Source organism: Poromitra crassiceps, assembly GCF_964638095.1.
Source record: "Poromitra crassiceps genome assembly, chromosome: 2".
In the NCBI taxonomy this organism is placed as follows: domain Eukaryota; kingdom Metazoa; phylum Chordata; class Actinopteri; order Beryciformes; family Melamphaidae; genus Poromitra; species Poromitra crassiceps.
In genome coordinates this window covers 25,618,631-25,638,741 of record NC_139624.1, presented here as the reverse complement: position 1 = coordinate 25,638,741, position 20,111 = coordinate 25,618,631, and the positions used below count along the sequence as shown (strand labels likewise).

The following is a 20,111-nucleotide window of genomic DNA, read 5'->3' as shown; positions in this document are numbered from 1 at the left end:
AACAGCAGCGTCACTCCCCTCCTGGACTGTTTAACCCCGCCTCCTTCAAACAGCAGCATCACTCCCCTCATGGACTGTTTAACCCCGCCTCCTTCAAACAGCAGCATCACTCCCCTCATGGACTGTTTAACCCCGCCTCCTTCAAACAGCAGCGTCACTCCCCTCCTGGACTGTTTAACCCCGCCTCCTTCAAACAGCAGCGTCACTCCCCTCCTGGACTGTTTAACCCCGCCTCCTTCAAACAGCAGCATCACTCCCCTCATGGACTGTTTAACCCCGCCTCCTTCAAACAGCAGCATCACTCCCCTCATGGACTGTTTAACCCCGCCTCCTTCAAACAGCAGCATCACTCCCCTCATGGACTGTTTAACCCCGCCTCCTTCAAATAGCAGCATCACTCCCCTCATGGACTGTTTAACCCAGCCTCCTTCAAATAACAGCATCACTCCCCTCATGGACTGTTTAACCCCGCCTCCTTCAAACAGCAGCGTCACTCCCCTCATGGACTGTTTAACCCAGCCTCCTTCAAATAACAGCATCACTCTCCTCATGGACTGTTTAACCCCGCCTCCTTCAAACAGCAGCGTCACTCCCCTCCTGGACTTTTTAACCCCGCCTCCTTCAAACAGCAGCATCACTCCCCTCATGGACTGTTTAACCCCGCCTCCTTCAAACAGCAGCATCACTCCCCTCATGGACTGTTTAACCCCGCCTCCTTCAAACAGCAGCATCACTCCCCTCATGGACTGTTTAACCCCGCCTCCTTCAAACAGCAGCGTCACTCCCCTCATGGACTGTTTAACCCCGCCTCCTTCAAACAGCAGCATCACTCCCCTCATGGACTGTTTAACCCCGCCTCCTTCAAACAGCAGCATCACTCCCCTCCTGGACTGTTTAACCCCGCCTCCTTCAAACAGCAGCATCACTCCCCTCATGGACTGTTTAACCCCGCCTCCTTCAAACAGCAGCGTCACTCCCCTCCTGGACTGTTTAACCCCGCCTCCTTCAAAGAGCAGCGTCACTCCCCTCATGGACTGTTTAACCCCACCTCCTTCAAAGAGCAGCGTCACTCCCCTCATGGACTGTTTAACCCCGCCTCCTTCAAAGAGCAGCGTCACTCCCCTCCTGGACTGTTTAACCCAGCCTCCTTCAAACAGCAGCGTCACTCCCCTCATGGACTGTTTAACCCCGCCTCCTTCAAACAGCAGCATCACTCCCCTCATGGACTGTTTAACTCCGCCTCCTTCAAACAGCAGCGTCACTCCCCTCATGGACTGTTTAACCCCGCCTCCTTCAAACAGCAGCATCACTCCCCTCATGGACTGTTTAACCCCGCCTCCTTCAAACAGCAGCATCACTCCCCTCCTGGACTGTTTAACCCCGCCTCCTTCAAACAGCAGCATCACTCCCCTCATGGACTGTTTAACCCCGCCTCCTTCAAACAGCAGCGTCACTCCCCTCCTGGACTGTTTAACCCCGCCTCCTTCAAAGAGCAGCGTCACTCTCCTCATGGACTGTTTAACCCCGCCTCCTTCAAAGAGCAGCGTCACTCCCCTCATGGACTGTTTAACCCCGCCTCCTTCAAACAGCAGCATCACTCCCCTCCTGGACTGTTTAACCCCGCCTCCTTCAAACAGCAGCGTCACTCCCCTCCTGGACTGTTTAACCCCGCCTCCTTCAAAGAGCAGCGTCACTCTCCTCATGGACTGTTTAACCCCACCTCCTCCTACTGTTTAACGGCTGTTATATTTCCGTCTTCCTCTGAGTTCAAATCACTGTAAAACATCTTGCCCAACTCCCACATGGGTTTTGACAGACAATGGCTCGCTGCTCTTTTTCCGAGAATCGCTCCGCTCCTCCAGACCTGCACTCCGCCCACACCAGGCCTGTCTAGGAGGCTGCTCACACGGGCAGGCTGTCTGTCAGACACTGCTACACTGACGGAACTCTCTCTCTAGCCAATCACAGTGTGCGACAAAACATGACGATGTCCGTAAAACAAAATCCCCCAGGTAGGCGACACCAAAGAAAAGTTTGGAGAGACACTTTTCTGTCGCTGAAGACGTCATATCTGTCGAGAGACTGTTTCAAAAGTGTCGAGAGATGAAGCATAAATTTGGCTTAACAGTGACGCTGAAACAGCAGTCATAATCTATCACACCACACTGCAATCAAAGCCTGTGTTACGACTGCTGTCGTATTTTGGGTTTATGTTAGTTTGATTTTCATTAATTGCTTGTGTTTCCCTCCCCTGATTGTCTGAGTGATTGTGTGAGTGGGTTCCAGGGGCCGGTTGCACCAACTGGTCTTAACTATGCCTGGTCGTAACTCCTACGTCGGTCTTAGTTAAGACCATGGACTTACGCCTGTTGCACCAACACGGCTTACGTCTGGTCTTAACTATGCTGGTCGTAGCAATGCATGTCCATGTGAATTGCCAGGGAATGCACCCTGATTGGATGATGTTGCAAAAAATGTGCCTCGCGACCTGCTTGGAGCACTGTGCCACTACACTCTCTCAGCCACTACTGTAAAACACCCTCCCTCCTCTCACCCTCCCTCGCTCCGGGGGGAAAATGGCGGTGATTGAGCCAGAAAGACAGTCTGAATGAAATTGAATGTAACGTTCCCAATTCTATGTATTACATTCTAAAAAATTAACGGCAACATTTTGGAAGGATAAGCCACACAACTAGCTCGTTGTAATCTAACATCATGCTTCAAAAGATGGAGAACTGGCTGTGTTACGACGATGAGGGTAAGGACTCAAAACGGTCTCCGCTGATAAGACACGGAGCTCTCTGTTACAGGCAGGCACTACGCCTCCTCCTGACCAGGCGTAACTCTTACGCCTGGGCGTAGTGAAAAGAAGGCTTAAGCCGTCTTGGTGCAACCGGCGTAGCTGTTAGGTCGTAAAGTTACGACCAACTTAGCTTAAGACCAGTGTATGTGGGCGGGGGCCGGGTCGGGGGGCATCGGTGCTCTTCATCACTGGTCGAGGGCTGCCGGTTGGTTTAGAACAGCTTAGGTAGGCGATAGATTAGCTACAGCCTAAGGCTGACCTGTTATAGTGTTCAGGCTAAAATCAGACTAGAGCAGGGTAGGATAGGCCAGATTAGGCTGTAGATTAGCTAGATACTATGTCCCAGTTAGCTCTGGTTAATGCTTAGAGTAGTCAGTTGTCTGATCTTCTCCCCCCCCCCCCCCCCCTCTCTCTTTCCCCCTTCCCCCGCTTCTTCCCTTCTTCCCCCTTCCTGTTCTCCTCTCTTTCCATGCTCTTTCCTCCCCCACATCCCACCGCCCCCCCCTCCCTTCTCCTGCTCTCTCCTCCTTCTCCCCCCCCTCTGCTCCTTCTCCTCTTCTCCCCTATTTTCCTGAATCCCTGCCACTTCCTGCTCTCCCTTCTCTCACATTCCCCCTGCTCTCCTTCCCCTGCACCCTCCCACCTCTCCTTCTCTGCCTCTCTCCTCCTCTCTGTCCTCCCCCCTCTCTCACATTCCCCCTGCTCTCCTTCCCCTGCACCCTCCCACCTCTCCTTCTCTGTTCTCTCCTCCTCCACATTTCCCATTTTCTCCCCACCCTCGCCCTAATCCGGGCCCGTATCCTACTCCCTCCCTCCACCCTAGACCCTACCTCTACTCTACCTCCCCTGTACCCTTCCACCTCTCCTTCTCTGTTCTCTCCTCCTCTCTGTCCTCCCCCCTCTCTCACATTCCCGCTGCTCTCCTTCCCCTGCGCCCTCCCACCTCTCCTTCTCTGTTCTCTCCTCCTCTCTGCCCTCTCCTCCCTCTCACATTCCCCCTGCTCTCACATTCCCCCTGCTCTCCCTCCCCTGCACCCTCCCACCTCTCCTTCTCTGTTCTCTCCTCCTCCACATTTCCCATTTCTCCCCACCCTCGCCCTAATCCGGGCCCGTATCCCCCAACCCTAGACCCTACCCCTACCCTGGCTCTCCCTCCCCTGCACCCTCATCTCTCCTCCTCTGTTCTCTCCTCCTCCACATTTCCTATTTTCTCCCCACCTCCCCCCTCTCCTCCCTCCTCCCTCTCCCTCCTCCACTCTCCTGCTTTCTTCAAATGTTCAAATGTTATCTTTATTCTGTATATTCTTGTTACTGTGTGTTAGCTAGAATCAGCTAGACATACTTTCTGTGAAGCCCTCTGAGACATGCTTGTGAATTAGGGCTATATAAATAAACTTGACTTGACTTAAGACCAGTTGGTGCAACCGGCCCCAGGTGTGTATGTGTGAGTGTTGGTGGCATCAGGAGCAGTGATTGGTTGGAGGTGGGAAGGCCCAGTCTTCAAAAGAGAGCAGGCCACAGATGCTGGTGCGCGCAGGGCCATATCCCATTCTCCTCTGATCCCAACCAGCCACACTGGATCCTTGTTCTTTTCTTTGTTAATTTATAGTTTGCTGGAGCTGTAGGAGTAGGCCGCCATTTATGTTTAACCCCCCTTTTCCTCCTGTTTTAGTAGCTAGGGAGGTAAGCTGATGTCTTTGGTTTTCTTCTTATTTTGTTAGGTAAGATTTAAATAATACCTTTTTGGCTTTGGCCTACTCTGAAGCCAAACTCCAGCTTTAGTTTACTTTGATCTTCTGTGTTCTTGAAAACCCCTGTTTATTTCTTAATTGTTTACTAATAAATTAATTGTTATTTCTTATACCCAACCAACTTGTCTCTGGTGGCTGATTTTGAGATCTGGGGAGGATGGGCTCATTTTGTATTGTGTCCAGGTACCCCTAGACAGGGGCATACCTGACTCAGTCATAATCTATCACACCACACCATTACTCACTGTAATCAAAGCCTGACTCGGGGCGAATCGGTTGGAAACAAAGGCAATCTGCCACCGGAGGATCAAAACCTTTTGATTGAAACATTTAGTTGGAGGCAGATCCACCGTCAGCAGGGGAGGGAAGGGATTTGGCTATTGTACGGCTATCACTGCTCAACATGGAGCCTGCCATACAGCAACGCAAGTGTGTGACTGACTGTGAGGCACAGGGCATACATTTGTGTGTGAATGTGTGTGTATACAGTAGATGGGAGTAAATGTGTGTATATGCATGGATCTATGTTTGCATGTGTATATGTGTATGTAGGCATCAAGCCTCAACCTCTGGTTCTGAAAAATGGCCACTCCTGGCTCCAAGAAAACCAAGATGGTCACAATGCGAAACTCATGGCTTCAAATCGGGAGACCAATGAGTGATGTCGCGGAGGCTCCTACATCCATATTTATATACAGTCTATGGTTTACATGCATGCCTGTACGTGTCAGTGTATGTGCACGTGTATATGTATATGTACAGGTGAATGCTAGTGTACATGTGCAAATGTATACGTTCATGTGCATGCATTTGTGTGTTGCTGCTTGGTATATCTGTATACCTGTATGCATTGTTATGTATAATGTGGACCTACCTGTGTGTTTATCTGTACAGTATTTGTGTGTGTGTGTGTGTGTGTGTGTGTGTGTGTGTGTGTGTGTGTGTGTGTGTGTGTGTGTGTGTGTGTGTGTGTGTGCGTGCGCGCGCGTGCATGTGTGACAACCTTTCTTCTAAGGGCAAGAGCTTGACTTTATCAGCTGAATGAGTATGTCTCCTGTCTGATGGCGGCTCAGCCATATTTACCTCCTATCTCCGCCAGTCATTTTCCCTCTTTATTCTGACTGCAGACAGATGAAGGAGAGAGACCAGGGCAGAATTGCATTCGGAGGAAGAGTGTCAGTCTGGGTCTCAGCGCTGCAGTCGATTCCCCTTGAGACAGGAGCTCCCTCTCCCTCTCTGCTAAATATCTCATTACTCCAGCTGACACCCAGCAAGCGGGGGAAATGCAGCCCAGAATGAGAGCCCTACCCTGGGAGAGGGGCAGAGGGCCAGGGACCTCTAGCTCCAGAGATGCCGGTGCTGCTGGTTCTCCCTGCAAACCAGGCTGTGCCTTAAAGGAATACGCTAAGCTTTTTACACAAGAACATGGTGTCAAAGTGTCAACTTAATGCCATCTGCTGGTGGCGTTCATAGAAAACAAAAATCTGCATTTGTTTTCCCATAAGGCGATTTTTAATAATTAATCTTGAATTAGCAACAGCTTTCCTTTATCAGACATTTTGCAACACTAAGGCACATTTCCTATGAATAAAGTGAAACAATATGTTTTGCAATGGCTGTAGTTGTCCAAAACTGTATGATTGCTTCGCAAGTGGAGTTTCACAACACTGGATTCTTTTTTTATTTGATCAAATCCAAAGTATTTGAAAAGGCAGCTGAGCTTGTATACAATTTATACAACCTCAGTGGGCTGGAGCTCACTGGACTGTGGTAGTGATGTCAGTGATGCATTTGTAGTCCAATTTGGAAAATACTATAGTTTTGTATTAATGCTACCAGATCATTTGAAACACTCAGAGTATGATCAATCACAGATCGTACCTGATGTGTAATATAAAATGTGGCAAACATCAAATTGATTTTGACAGCCAATTTGAATGCAATCAGCAGGGTGGGCGACTTGTGTCTACAAGAAGACTCCCTGTAGACACAAGTGGAGTGTTTCCTCCAGTGCTCCATCATCATCTGATTCATCATCATCATCATCATGGCGCCTGTTATGGCCCATTTCCACCGCTGGTATTGGCATGGCTCCGCCTGGCTCGACTCGCTTTTTTGGAGCTTTCCAACGGTCAAAAACCGGGACAACCCGGGTTGAGTCTTACTTTTTTTTAGTACCACCTCTGTCGAGGTTCCAGCGCTGTGGACCCGGTACCATATGGTGCCGTGAAAACACTCTACTGTCTCTGACAGTCTCTGGATACCAGTTTAGTGGCGGTTACCTTCTCTTCTTCAAATGAAACCAGGAAATGCGGCTACTTCCTAGAGTGTTCCACAAGGTGTTTGGAGCTTATACCTCCATGGTTTGGAGGTGTGTGTGTGTTTATTTGTGCTTTAATCCAATAACCGCTGTGAAACTATCAGAAGAAAAACTTTTAATCCTTGCGTTTCACAGGTTTTGTGCCGCTTGCTTTCACCATTCACTGTCAACCTTGGTCGACCACACAAAAGGCAAAATCTTTGCTAGTTTCTAGCACTCAAAATCTCCCTTTTGTGTGTTTTTTTATACTTTATTTTTGTAAATTTTCATGAAACAAAGCACTCCCTTTTGTGTTTTAATGACAACTGGGTCAGTACATCAAAGACCACTGGGTCAGTACATCAAAGACCACTGGGTCAGTCCATCAAAGACCACTGGGTCAGTCCATCAAAGACCACTGGGTCAGTACATCAAAGACCACTGGGTCAGTCCATCAAAGACCACTGGGTCAGTCCATCAAAGACCACTGGGTCAGTCCATCAAAGACCACTGGGTCAGTCCATCAAAGACCACTGGGTCAGTCCATCAAAGACCACTGGGTCAGTACATCAAAGACCACTGGGTCAGTCCATCAAAGACCACTGGGTCAGTACATCAAAGACCACTGGGTCAGTCCATCAAAGACCACTGGGTCAGTCCATCAAAGACCACTGGGTCAGTACATCAAAGACCACTGGGTCCGTCCATCAAAGACCACTGGGTCAGTACATCAAAGACCACTGGGTCAGTCCATCAAAGACCACTGGGTCAGTACATCAAAGACCACTGGGTCAGTCCATCAAAGACCACTGGGTCAGTGCATCAAAGGACATGTTTCAGTGACCCAGTAGTAGCTCAAAGAAAAAAGGGAGATTTTGAGTGCTAGAAACTAGCAAAGATTTTGCCCTTGCAAGATATGGCCCCAAATTTTTCCGCCCACAAACGTCTCGAACGCTGAATGAAAATACAGACAAGGGGCAGCGTCTGCACATGAACACACCACCACACAATTCTATAAGGCACCTAATGCCTATATCGCCCCTTGCTGGTTGTTGAAATTAGTTGAAATTATAGTGCATTACTGTACTTTTCGTATAGGTATAAGTACGAATGAATGAGAACAGCCTGAAATAGCACACTAATGTTGAGGGATGACAGGCAAGTAGCATTATCCAGAGTAAGATGGCTGACTTTTTAGTGGGTTAGGCTGCCTCCACATGATTTTCTCTTCTCTCACCGCGAGGTAGAGTGGAGAAAGGTCAGCGGTAAATAGGTCAAAGTTTAAACAGTTTGAACTTTGACCTCGGCGCACAGTGGCAAATTCGAGCGGTGCGCAACGCCGAGTGTAGCGCTGCCGCATAGTTGGGAGGCACCGCCAGGCGCGGACTGCATAATCGGGCACGTCGGGCAAATGCCCGGTGGCCTGGCCTGGCCTGGCCTGCAATTTTTTTTTTTTTTTTTTGTGCCTGCAGTCAGGCCACTCACTGAACAGCAGGCCAGGCGCCGCCTACTGGTTTACTAGTGGTTTTATTACTTTATTCAGGGTTAAAATTGGACTCGGCTTCAAACGGCCCAAATTGGGCTTCAAACGGCCCAAATCTGGCTTCAAAAGGCCCAAATTGGGCTTCAAACGGCCCAAATTTTTCGCCGCCACCTTTCAGACGCCGGCATGCGCGTCGGCCCGTATCGGCCTGGCCTGCTTGGTATCTAATGCCCGGCCTGAATTATGATCCCAGTCCACCCCTGGGCACCGCTCTCCCCATAGGGAAACAAGGAGAGAGCGGGTGCACAGCTGTCTTACCACGGATCATGTGTCAGGTTTTTTTATTAGGCTATATGACCTGTAGATTGAGAGGTTTATGATGGGCGGGGAAGAAGTCATTAACTCAATACAGCAATTTATTTTTGGAACTAGTGACTTTTAAGTGTACCCAGTGTCCCATTTGCCAACACTTTCATTTCTTATGGAAACAAAACACTCCCAGTCCTACGGGAAGAGAAACATTTCCACAGGGAAAGTACTGCTTTCTACTTCAAAATAGTGTTATTATTTCATATCATGTTTACCAGTCTCTGAGACAAAACTGCCGGATTTGCTCACATATCTAGAAAATTGCTTACACTTTCGCTTCTGAGCTGCTACAAGTTCTCATTGTCTCCCTTCAGAGATAATGCTAGTCGCCTACTATCACTCAACCAAGGACCCTGAAAAAGAAGGATAAGACTCACATCACCACTCACATCACAGAATTCGAATTTTGCATTGGGGCCAGTTCTGTTGAAGTGAATGCGGCGGGCAGGGAAAGTCCCACTATAAACCATCATATCTGTGTCGTTTCATCTTGGATTGAAAAAATACTTCCACCAGATTAAAGAGAACACTTTACATAATGTTGACTGATGCGCCGTTCGCTCATGTGTCATGATGCAGTTAGCTATAGCTAGCTCTATTCTGGACCAAACAGGGGCTTAAGTTGAGCTATTATGCAGCTGCTGAACAGAGCCATGATCTGTTTAGAAAACACACTACATAGAAAAACATGGTAACACTTTACAATAAGGGTACATTAGTTAAGGGTTAGTTAATGTTTAATAGGCATTAACTAACTCTTAATTAACTGTAAACTAATGTGTCTAGTAATCATTTACTAATGGTGTTCATGTTAACTAGCTATTGATTTATGCATTATTTGATAGTTTAGGGTTAGGGTTAGTTACTAGTTAGGGTTAGAGGTAATTAACATCAAGCAGGGCCTGAAATTTGGCACAGGATTGCGGGTATCGTGCCTAATTTCGGCAATTCCCGGGCAGCAAAAACAAGAAGCACCAGACTGTTGAACAGTTTTTATCCTAGAGCTATCACCATACTGAACGCTGCACTGTAATTATATAGCAAGCGACTGAGTCATTATAACTTACATTGTGTGCACTGACTGACTGTAATGACCTATATTATGTGCAATTGTCATTGGGTACAATCATTTTTACTTATTTTATATTTATAGCATACGTTGGCACTTGCGTGTGTGTGTGTGTGTATGTGTGTGTGTGTGTGTGTGTGTGTGTGTGTGTGTGTGTGTGTGTGTGTGTGTGTGTGTGCGTGTGCATGTGCGTATTATTCTCTCTCCATCTTTCTATTGCTGTACGCTGTTCCATTAAAGTGACAGATGTGTTTGTTCACTGTTTAAACAGACATCTATGTATTCTCTCATGCTCTCCTGAAGCTCCTGTCTAAATGCACTTGAATGCGTGTGCGCTCGAGTGTGAATATGTGAGTGGGCCTCGAGTCTCATCTGTGAAAGAAACAAAGAGGGGAAATGGCTGAAAAGAGAAGTGCAGCAGACATGGGGGAACAGCCTCCAAGCACAGTGGCAAAAGAAGTCTTTATATACTGTACATATTAGAGAAGCATGGCAGGGGGAACTTGGTATTGATTTATCCAACATTATATGGGAAAGGAGTCTGTCTGTGGTACAACTCTGTTCAGTTAATAGCAGACACCAGCTGATCCAATTTAAAGTCACTCACCGTCTTCACTATTCCAAGCATAAATTGCACAGCACTTTCCCTTCTGTCTCACCACTGTGTGACATGTGTCAGAGGGCACACACTATCTCATGCCTTCTGGTTCTGCCCTTCATTAACGGGTTTCTAGGCCAAAATATTTGACTGGTACTCTAAGGTCTACAAAATAACCCTTCAGCCGGAGGCAGAACTCGCCATCTTCGGCTGCTCGGCTGTCCTCTCTGAACTTCCCCACAGCTGTGCAACAACACAGGGGACAATTGTAGCAAAAAATTATAATTTTGAAGGAATGGAAGTCATCCTCTTCACCTTCTTTCCAACTGTGGTTGACGGACATGACCTCTGTTATACGGATGGAGAGACTCAGGTTCCTGAGGACCAATTCACTTGGAATGTTTTTAACAATTTGGGACCCATTTCTAGCCGACCTCGACGAGGTTAGGGGTGACGGGCTGGTTTCTCATGGATCCCTTGCGTGGGCTTCCGGGCACAATGTCTCTCATAAGCACTTAAGCACCTTATGCGGCTGGTAATCACGTTGTAAATGTTGATAATGAATGAATGTTGATAATGGTAATATATGTATGTTTTCTTTTCTTTTCCTGTGTCTGAGCGTGTTTGTTTGTCTCGTCTGTGCATTGTTCAGAAAATGTAAAATAAAATATATATAAAAAAAGAATGTTGGGGGAACAGCCTCTCACAGAGGGCAAATTAGTCTTTATAGAGGGAGTGAATAATGTAAAGCAAAGCACCAAGCACCAGTTACATGAACGAACAATGAAATAGAATGAGACCGGCCCACTTCTCTGCCATCCATACTCTTATAATGGTGCATGCATGCATTTGTGTGTACAGGTGCGTGTGTGTGTCTTTACTGCTTCCACAGTGAATTACCTGTCTCGCTCATATCCACTTTCATTACGGCCTGACATTCACGGAGCATGTGTATTTGTGTGTGTGTGTGTGTCTGTGTGTGTGTGTGTGTGTGTGTGTGTGTGTCTGTCTGTGTGTGTGTGTGTGTGCGTGTGTGTGTGTGTGTGTGTGGGGGGGGAGTGTGTGTGTGTGTGGGGGGGGGGAGTGTGCGTGTGCGAGTGTGTACCTGAATGTCACAGTGTAATGAGAATGGATATGACAGTGACAGGGCCATCAACAAATGGAACACAGGCTGTCTTCCTCTCTTTTCGTGACATGCGGCGTGGACGTGCAATGCCACACACACGCTCGCGCACGCACACACACACACACACACACACACACACACACACACAAACCATGCGCAATCTCGCTAACACAGTGTGGTGCAATAGAGCTAAGACAATAACCAAACTCTATTTAACAGGCCTCATTCCCTCATTCGGACCCGAAGTAATTACTTTTAAATTGCAAAACTGAGAAACATTAACAAACGGATGCGGCAATTTCAGGCCGCCTGAGGCCAGACAGCTTGTTTTCAAATGGAAATTAAGGTATTTTACCATTGTCCAGTGCAATATCACTGCGTTATGGTTTAGGCTTTTCTGTATGCCTGATAAAAGCAAGCGACCCTCCCTGGCAGTGTTTACCAGGCCTATTGTGGCAGACGACTGCTCAAAGCCAGGATCATTCTAGCTTAATACTAACGCTGTTGGAAGAGAGTGTCACTCCTTATACTCTGAAAGAGAGACACACACTGCTGCTCAGCCATAGAAATCAACACAGACACACAGCTGATGTTCACAGTGCCACAACATAAACAGCAGGGGCCTGTACTACAAAGCAAGATTAGTGGTTTAGCGAGGTAACTTCAGGTTTAAACCTGGTTTGGCCGTACTACAAAGCAAGTTAACTTCTTACCGACATATATTTCCATAGCAACTTATGCTTCACACTTAACCTGGTCCGCAGCAGGTTAAGTTGCAAGGATAAGATTAGACCTTAAATACACCGCCCACGAACCAATCAAATCAGCAGTTTGGAAAAATGGCCAACCCCTTTCTGGACGAGGAAGGAGCAGGAATTGTAATGTTGAATTAACCAAGGACTAAAGCCTTGCACTTGTTGCAGGCTACATTTTAATTAAGCCCTACTTACCACTTTGGAATATGTTTTTATATATTCATTTTTGTGCTCTCAAGTAGCCTAGATACGTTGTTTGACCCCGCTGATCGATTGCAGCTGAATAGTGAGTGGAGACATATCACTAAACCGGCATAAAAAGGTTACATAAACGTCTCCAAAGCGCACGGTGCCGTGTGCGCAACGGAGCTGAGACTGACGTTGGGTTGGAATTGAAATGGTCATACAGCCTACTACATCTAAGCAATTTAATATGGGATCACCTGCACACAGGCGGTCCCATATTAAGATGATTCATATCTAGGCTACTCCTGCATTTTGCAGCTGCAACTCTGTTGCTTTTGGCCTGTATGATGTGATTGAACTTCATATTTCCAGCATCATTATATGAAATATGGAGATATGCGACTCTGCTGACATTACAATAGCCATGTGACCACAAAATAGACTATTTTTTATAAATGAAATCTATGCCCGCACATACCGTGTCGATTCAGTTCAGAAGCATTTATTTTATTTTATTATCATTCTTTTTTTTATTGATTAGCCTATAGGAATTATTCAATCAGTGCGACTAAACACATTTATTTTATTTTATTTTATTTTATTTTATTTTATTTTATTTGACGGTTACAAATTGAAATACAATATACTGAACAAAGTACAGACACGGATCATTATTATTCATTGAGCCTAAATGGTCTATAGCTACATACGGATTTTGGACTGAGATAGATTACACATTGCTTCCACAAAAGACTGTAGATAGAGAGCTGTAGATAGCCTACGAAACCGCTCTTCAAATAAATTACTGGTGTGGATAAAAGTGGTCACTTTAGACAGTCATTCGGGAACAGTAATAATATCCAACGCAGATTTGTATTTGCGGTTTCATTCAATGAGGAAATAGGCGTGTCTGGCGCTGTCGGAGTTGGAGCAGTCCATATTGCACTCTGATTGGCAGTTGTTAAAAACCACGCCTCTTTTGCGGGCACGAGCTCCAGTGCACGGGCATTTTCATGTGCACGCGCTGTCAGCTTGATTAGAAAAACCTGGTTCGAGTTAACGAGTGCCAATCGACGTTCGTAGTACAAGTTAACTACAATCGAGCTGATCTGGTTTAGACAAACCAGATCAAGGGACAGATCCTGGATCTTCTAATACAACATTCGTAGTACAGGCCTCAGGTCACGTATGCCCGTGCGCTTCAGCATATGTGAGAATCCGAAGTTCGAAAAGAAGTAAAACCACTGCGGCGTACATAACGACAAGCTGGCAATTTAACTAGCTAACTCACTGTTATACGTTAGCTAAGGCCGTTGCCATGCAGGCTGTAACAATGTTTGTCATGCTGAAAACACCACTGATTGACTAAAATTGGCTCGTTAACCATTTTGAGTCACGCGCTTTCCAATGGTGGGCATCGGCTTTAAAATCCGTTGTCCAGTTGTTGATATCTCAGTAATAATGTGGTTATTCCTGGCAGCTGAGCTACGGAGGGAATACTGTTTCCGGCGTAACTTGTGCTGTTTTCATGGCATATCTCCTTGGTGTATTGGCACAGAATCGGATGACGTGCGACTATTAAGCAGGTGCTCATAGAACATTGAGAACGTTTGAAACACCAACCATTACATAGGTAGACACACTGACTGGAGGAGGGCTTTAAATGCTGACTCGGCCCACCCAGGCTGGTTTTGCCATACGGCGCTAGCAATTACAAGTGGACCATTTACAGTCCCTGCTCGCAGTGGAGGGAGGCGGGCTGTGCTGCATGCGAAGCGCTGTAATCTTCAGACCTCTCTGTCTGGATTAGACAAGCAACCAGAGAGAAAACCGGCATCAGCCGTGCCAATTTATTGCCAAATGCTTTTGGGATTCAACACATTATTTACACGTAATTTACAGCAGGCAGTACAAATTGGGCACAGCGATAACAAGAACGGCTCTCAAGTCTGACTCGGTTCCCTTCGTTCGTACTATTCGTGCCGTTGAATAGATTGTTCACGGACATCACATCACTAACCTACAGACGCAGACAGGCAGACAGATGGACAGACAAACAAAAGGGAGGAGAATACGATATATACGTTTTCCAATGTCAGGGTCAGAGCACATCAATAGCAGCCATGATGATCATGATCACCTATGAGGGGGCTACATGGGTGGCTACACTGTGTACACTACTGTACTTTTTCTTTAAATACAGACGGTTATTATCACCCCTCTTTCTGTCTCTCTCTCTCTGACACCCACCCACCTACCCACCCAAACACCCCCACACCCCCACACCCCCACACCCACACCCACACACACACACACACACACACACACACACACACACACACACACACACACACACGGGTCCCAGTGTCAGTGACGGTGCTGCCTCCTTTGTTTTTCACATATTTCTTCTGTTGCTTTCACTCTCTGCAACATTGTAAATGAGAATTTGTCCCCAATGGACTTTCCGAGTATAAATAAAGGGAAATAAAGAGAGATGATTGCTGTTTGCAGGGTTCGTACACTTTGTTGTTGTTGTTGTTGTTGTTGTTGTTGTGGTGGTTGTTGTGGTGTTCCAAGTTTTTCTGTCTGCTTTGGTCAACTTTGAAAATGTGTAGGGGAAAAAGGGGGAGAGAATGGCGATGTGACAGCATTGATTCCATCACAAGTCAGCAGAGAAGATGAGCGAGAGAGAGAGAGAGAGAGAGAGAGAGAGAGAGAGATAGATAGAGAGAGAGAGAGATCTGGAGAGATCAACAAAGGGCGGGAGTACAGTATCCTACCTCCATAGTCTGAGACTGGTGCATGGCTTTGATTGCATTCTGTGCCATAGCTCTGGTAGAAAACGTGACAAACGCACATCCTGTAGGGAGGCAGGGAGGGGGGAGGGAGGGAGGGAGGGGGGATGGAGGGACAGTGGATGGGTGGGGTTGGAAGGAGGGGCAGAAGAGGAGGAGGAGGAGGAAAGACAAGAAAGAACAAAACAAGACAAAAGGGTTGGACACGTTGTTGTTATAAAAAACCCAAAACAGAGATTGATACAGAGAACAGCTAACAGGCCGACAACAGCGTTCCCAGGCGACAGTGGCTGTAGGAAACAACAGCCAACAAAACAAAAAAACAAGCACAGTTTCATGACAACCACAAGCACAACCCTGACCCCATTCCATCCACAGCCGCCATTGGCCCATCTGAGACAGCCAGCATCATCAGCACTAGGCCTTTTGATTGGTCAGGGGTTTTCTGGGGGGGGAGGGGGCAAATAGAGATTGGCTGTTGATGCCTTCAATGCCAATAGTAGGGGTAGTTGAAGCGCCTTGCTCCCCCAATCTCTTTCTCTCACCCTTTTTTCTTTTTTGCACAGTCTCTCGCTCCTGTGCACTGACAGAATTAGTCATACCTGGATTCAAGCAATGTAAATCAGTCCAAATTTGCATGAAAGCGATTTGAATTTATTTGGGCCCTGTATTGTGTGTCTGATTGGGTGCCCCCTCTTTCTCTTATTGTACGACAGGAGAGCTGTGTGTGTGTGTGTGTGTGTGTGTGTGTGTGTGTGCGCGTGCGTGCGTGTGTCTGTGTGTGTGTGTGTGCGTGTGCACGTGCGTGTGTCTGTGTGTGTGTGTGTGTGTGTGTGTGTGTGTGTGTGTGCGTGCGTGTGTGCGCGTGCGTGCGTGTGTCTGTGTGTGTGTGTACGGTATGTGTGTGTGTGTGTGTGTACGGTATGTGTGTGTGGGGAGGGAAGGGGTGGGTGCGGCTGGGAGAAGGCGAGCTGTGACAAAATATCCGCAGGGGCTCAGGAAGATGGGGAGCATGAAAGGAATCAGATACAAAATCATATTAATTCAATCCATAGAGAGATGGAGAGAGACACTGCCTCCCTGATTGACAGTTACTCTAGCCAATCAAGAATGGACAGACGTCTTCATTATAGCCTATAGAGTTTTTTTTTTGGGGGGGGGGGTATTATTGTGTTTGGTTGTATGTGGGCTGGGGGTTATTATTGTGTTTGGTTGTATGTGGGCTGGGGGGTATTATTGTGTTTGGTTGTATGTGGGCTGGGGGTTATTATTGTGTTTGGTTGTATGTGGCCTGGGGGGTATTATTGTGTTTGGTTGTATGTGGGCTGGGGGTATTATTGTGTTTGGTTGTATGTGGGCTGGGGGGTATTATTGTGTTTGGTTGTATGTGGACTGGGGGGTATTATTGTGTTTGGTTGTATCTGGGCTGGGGGGTATTATTGTGTTTGGTTGTATGTGGTCTGGGGGTATTATTGTGTTTGGTTGTATGTGGACTGGGGTTATTATTGTGTTTGGTTGTATGTGGGCTGGGGGTATTATTGTGTTTGGTTGTATGTGGGCTGGGGTTATTATTGTGTTTGGTTGTATGTGGGCTGGGGGTATTATTGTGTTTGGTTGTATGTGGGCTGGGGTTATTATTGTGTTTGGTTGTATGTGGACTGGGGTTATTATTGTGTTTGGTTGTATGTGGGCTGGGGTTATTATTGTGTTTGGTTGTATGTGGGCTGGGGTTATTATTGTGTTTGGTTGTATGTGGGCTGGGGTATTATTGTGTTTGGTTGTATGTGGGCTGGGGTTATTATTGTGTTTGGTTGTATGTGGGCTGGGGTGATGCAAGGCTGTGTTCCGTCTGGCTGGTTGGTTAGGGAGTGATTAGAGGAGATAATGTGAGAAGTGCTTCAACAACCCCCTAGGCTAATAATATGCTAACAAACTCACCAAGCTATTGTAGCACAACCAGCCCTGAACTGATTACACACACACACACACACACACACACACACACACACACACACACACACACACACACACACACACACACACACACACACACACACACACACACACACACACACACACATTTCTGCAGATATCATAGGACGATAAAATGCTTGATGCTTGAGTTGAGATTATGCTATTTATTTGTTTTGCAACCTGTGAAATAGATCAAATTTACCCTGGTTGTGGTGGCTATTGTCAGGATTGTCTCAGGGTCAGGGAGAGCATCATCCAAGCCTGTTCAAGTAGGATGAATTTGACAGCTTTGTTTGAAAGAAAATGTTACATAAAAATATATAATATGGCATGTTTTACATAACCTAAATTGAAGTAGTTATCTTATTTTGCTCAGTGAATATATGCATTTTGAAAAGCATTGTATTTGTGTCAGCATCTGCCAGTGGACCATCACGATAAGAGTAGCCATAATAATTCCACTACAGGAGAGATGTTCTCTCAAATTAGGTTGGGGGCGGGGGGATGTGCGCATATATTGGTTTATAGGCCAAAAGAGTTGGAAAATATTGGCATATTTGCAAAAATAAAATAAAAAAATAGGACATTGCTAACATGAACACACACATGCTCAGGTTGGCTGGCTGGCTGGCTCACAGTTTGGCTATAGAGACCCCATTAATAGCCAAGGTCATCAGATGGACTTGCTCTGGCTGTGTGGACAGGATGAAAGGGTCATAGAAGCAACTAATATAGAGAGAGAGTTTGTGAGGGCAGCGTAATGCAACATGGAGAGAGTGAGAAGGAGAGATGGTGAAATGAAGGACAGATGTAGGGAGGAATAGATGTGATCATTGTCCTCTGTCACCTCTATCAAAAGGCTGCTGTGATAGAACTAGGCTAGGAGGGTGAGGGATGGGCAGGCAACCTACACCCATTACACACATTTAGCTACAATGCTTTTCCCTGTGAAATGAGAAGCCTGTAATCAAAGAGGCCATGCATGGCCACAACAATATTTTACTATCAGGGATATGATGAAGGGTAAACCTACGTACGTGCATCCACTTTTTTAGCCTGACATAATTCGCTATGTACAAAACAGCTTTACAGTCTGCTTTGAAATGATATCACAAAGACATTGAGGTCCCAATATTACATAATTATTCAGTTATTGGTAATATGGACATTATGGACTTGCCTTTGTGTAATGATCAGCTGTGGATTGCTTTTGCTGTTACTGTATATCTGTTTTGGTCATTTTTTACTCCATTGTAAAGCACTGTGTAACAGGCAATGTACACCAGAGGCGTTACGGCTGCGTGACTCTCGCCCATGTTAATTGATGGGTGATACATGCGGTACGGAAAATTTACGCACCTGTTCTATTTTTGTCAGATCCCGCATACGTCTCTGAAAAGTGCAATGCAAATAACATTTATTATTATAATAATTCGATCTACAATAGTATTAAACTGATGTAAGTAAGTTACATAAAAGTATGTAAATAGGTTATTTGGGGGGAGTTAAATGAGTGCTTAGCTAAAAAATATAATTGATTTTGCTTATATTGGTGGTTGTTTGTGTTATGTTTTACCGCTGCACCGCTGATTTTAATATTGGAGAGCTCAGTAAGCTGATACATTGGGAATGAAGGTTATCATAGTTTGTGGCGCTGACCTAGTAAACATTTTGATATGTCCTTTGCAGCGCCATGCTGTGCTAGCTGGTATTAGATAGGACAGTTGAAAAGGGGTCATTTTTCAACTGATTCAAGGGACTGTCTATTTTAGATGGGGCCACAATCTGTCATTTAACTGCTAATTTTCCAAGAGGTTGTCCCGTCCTCTGTGAAGATGTGCTGCCCCAGAACTGGACCAGTTCTGGAGGGGGCTTCCATTTGGGTTAGCCCGCTCCTGATTGGCAAAATTCGTCCTCTGTCCGCTTTCTATTTATAAACCGGTGGGCTATGCGACCTTTGGGCTGGCAAGCAACTACCGGAAACTCCTGAGTGTCTCTACAATTAGCACACAGAATACATGCCTTTCCTCCAAAATACATCTCTATCTGTAACCTGTTTCCCCAGCTTGATCCTAGCAAAGCTCCTCAATAAAGCACTTCTTCTCAGTACCCGGACATGGATTCATTAGTGTCGAAGCTGATTAAAAAAACAAAGAAATCTCAGAGAAAAAGCCTCCCTTTCTTCCGTGGCTGGTTGGTGCGTGTCTTATTTTTCAGAGAGATGGGACGTGGCGGCTTGAGCGCTAAAAATACCTCACGGGCCGCATTCTGTCGTCAGCGGAGAAGCAAACAGTCCTTTAATGAAAGTAGGGTAGCTCCCCAGACCCAGCCATCCACCAGTGGTGTGATCCATATTTTATTAATAGCGGGCTGGTGGAGCGCTCTTCTGATTGATACCCAGCTTTAATAGGAGCTTGGCGGTGCGGCTAGGTGGCACTGCGGGCCTCTGGGACACGCAGGCTGGTAGGAATCCTTGAGGGCCTCTTTAATTTAACCTGGTTGGCGTTGTTTATTTACTAGCCTGCCCCAAGCTGAACTAGCAGCATTCCCTCTCTGACTGCCACGGGCGACTAAGTGCTTCATATTAGAACAGAGGATGAGGCCACCGCATCTGAAATATTTATTACGAGGAGAAAAGAGAGGAGCAGAAAAGGAATGGGATGAGGGGAAAAAAGGGAGGGGAAACGAAGGAGGCCGATGTCTGGGAAAAGAGGACAAATTGACTTCAGAGAGGATTCTAGGACAGGGTGAATAGATAGTGGAGCGCTGATGAGGAGAGACGGTTCAGATGTTGTTTTGCAGGAGCAAAGGAGCATGGGAGTTTGAGTTTCCAGATGAAAGGAGAGCTAGCAGAGAGAGAGAGAGAGAGAGAGAGAGAGAGAGAGAAGAGACATTGAGAATAT

General features: G+C 46.4%; 1 protein-coding gene across 1 annotated transcript in view; it reads right to left on the bottom strand.

Moving 5' to 3' along the window:
• celf2 (cugbp, Elav-like family member 2) overlaps positions 1–20,111 on the bottom strand; it is a gene marked incomplete at its 5' end in the record, with an annotated part of 209,156 nt that overhangs the window by 42,685 nt on the left and 146,360 nt on the right. The window contains one exon of the mRNA XM_083658685.1: positions 15,220–15,299. Within this exon, the coding sequence (XP_083514811.1) occupies positions 15,220–15,299 (80 nt within the window). The remainder of the gene's footprint in view (positions 1–15,219; positions 15,300–20,111) is intronic.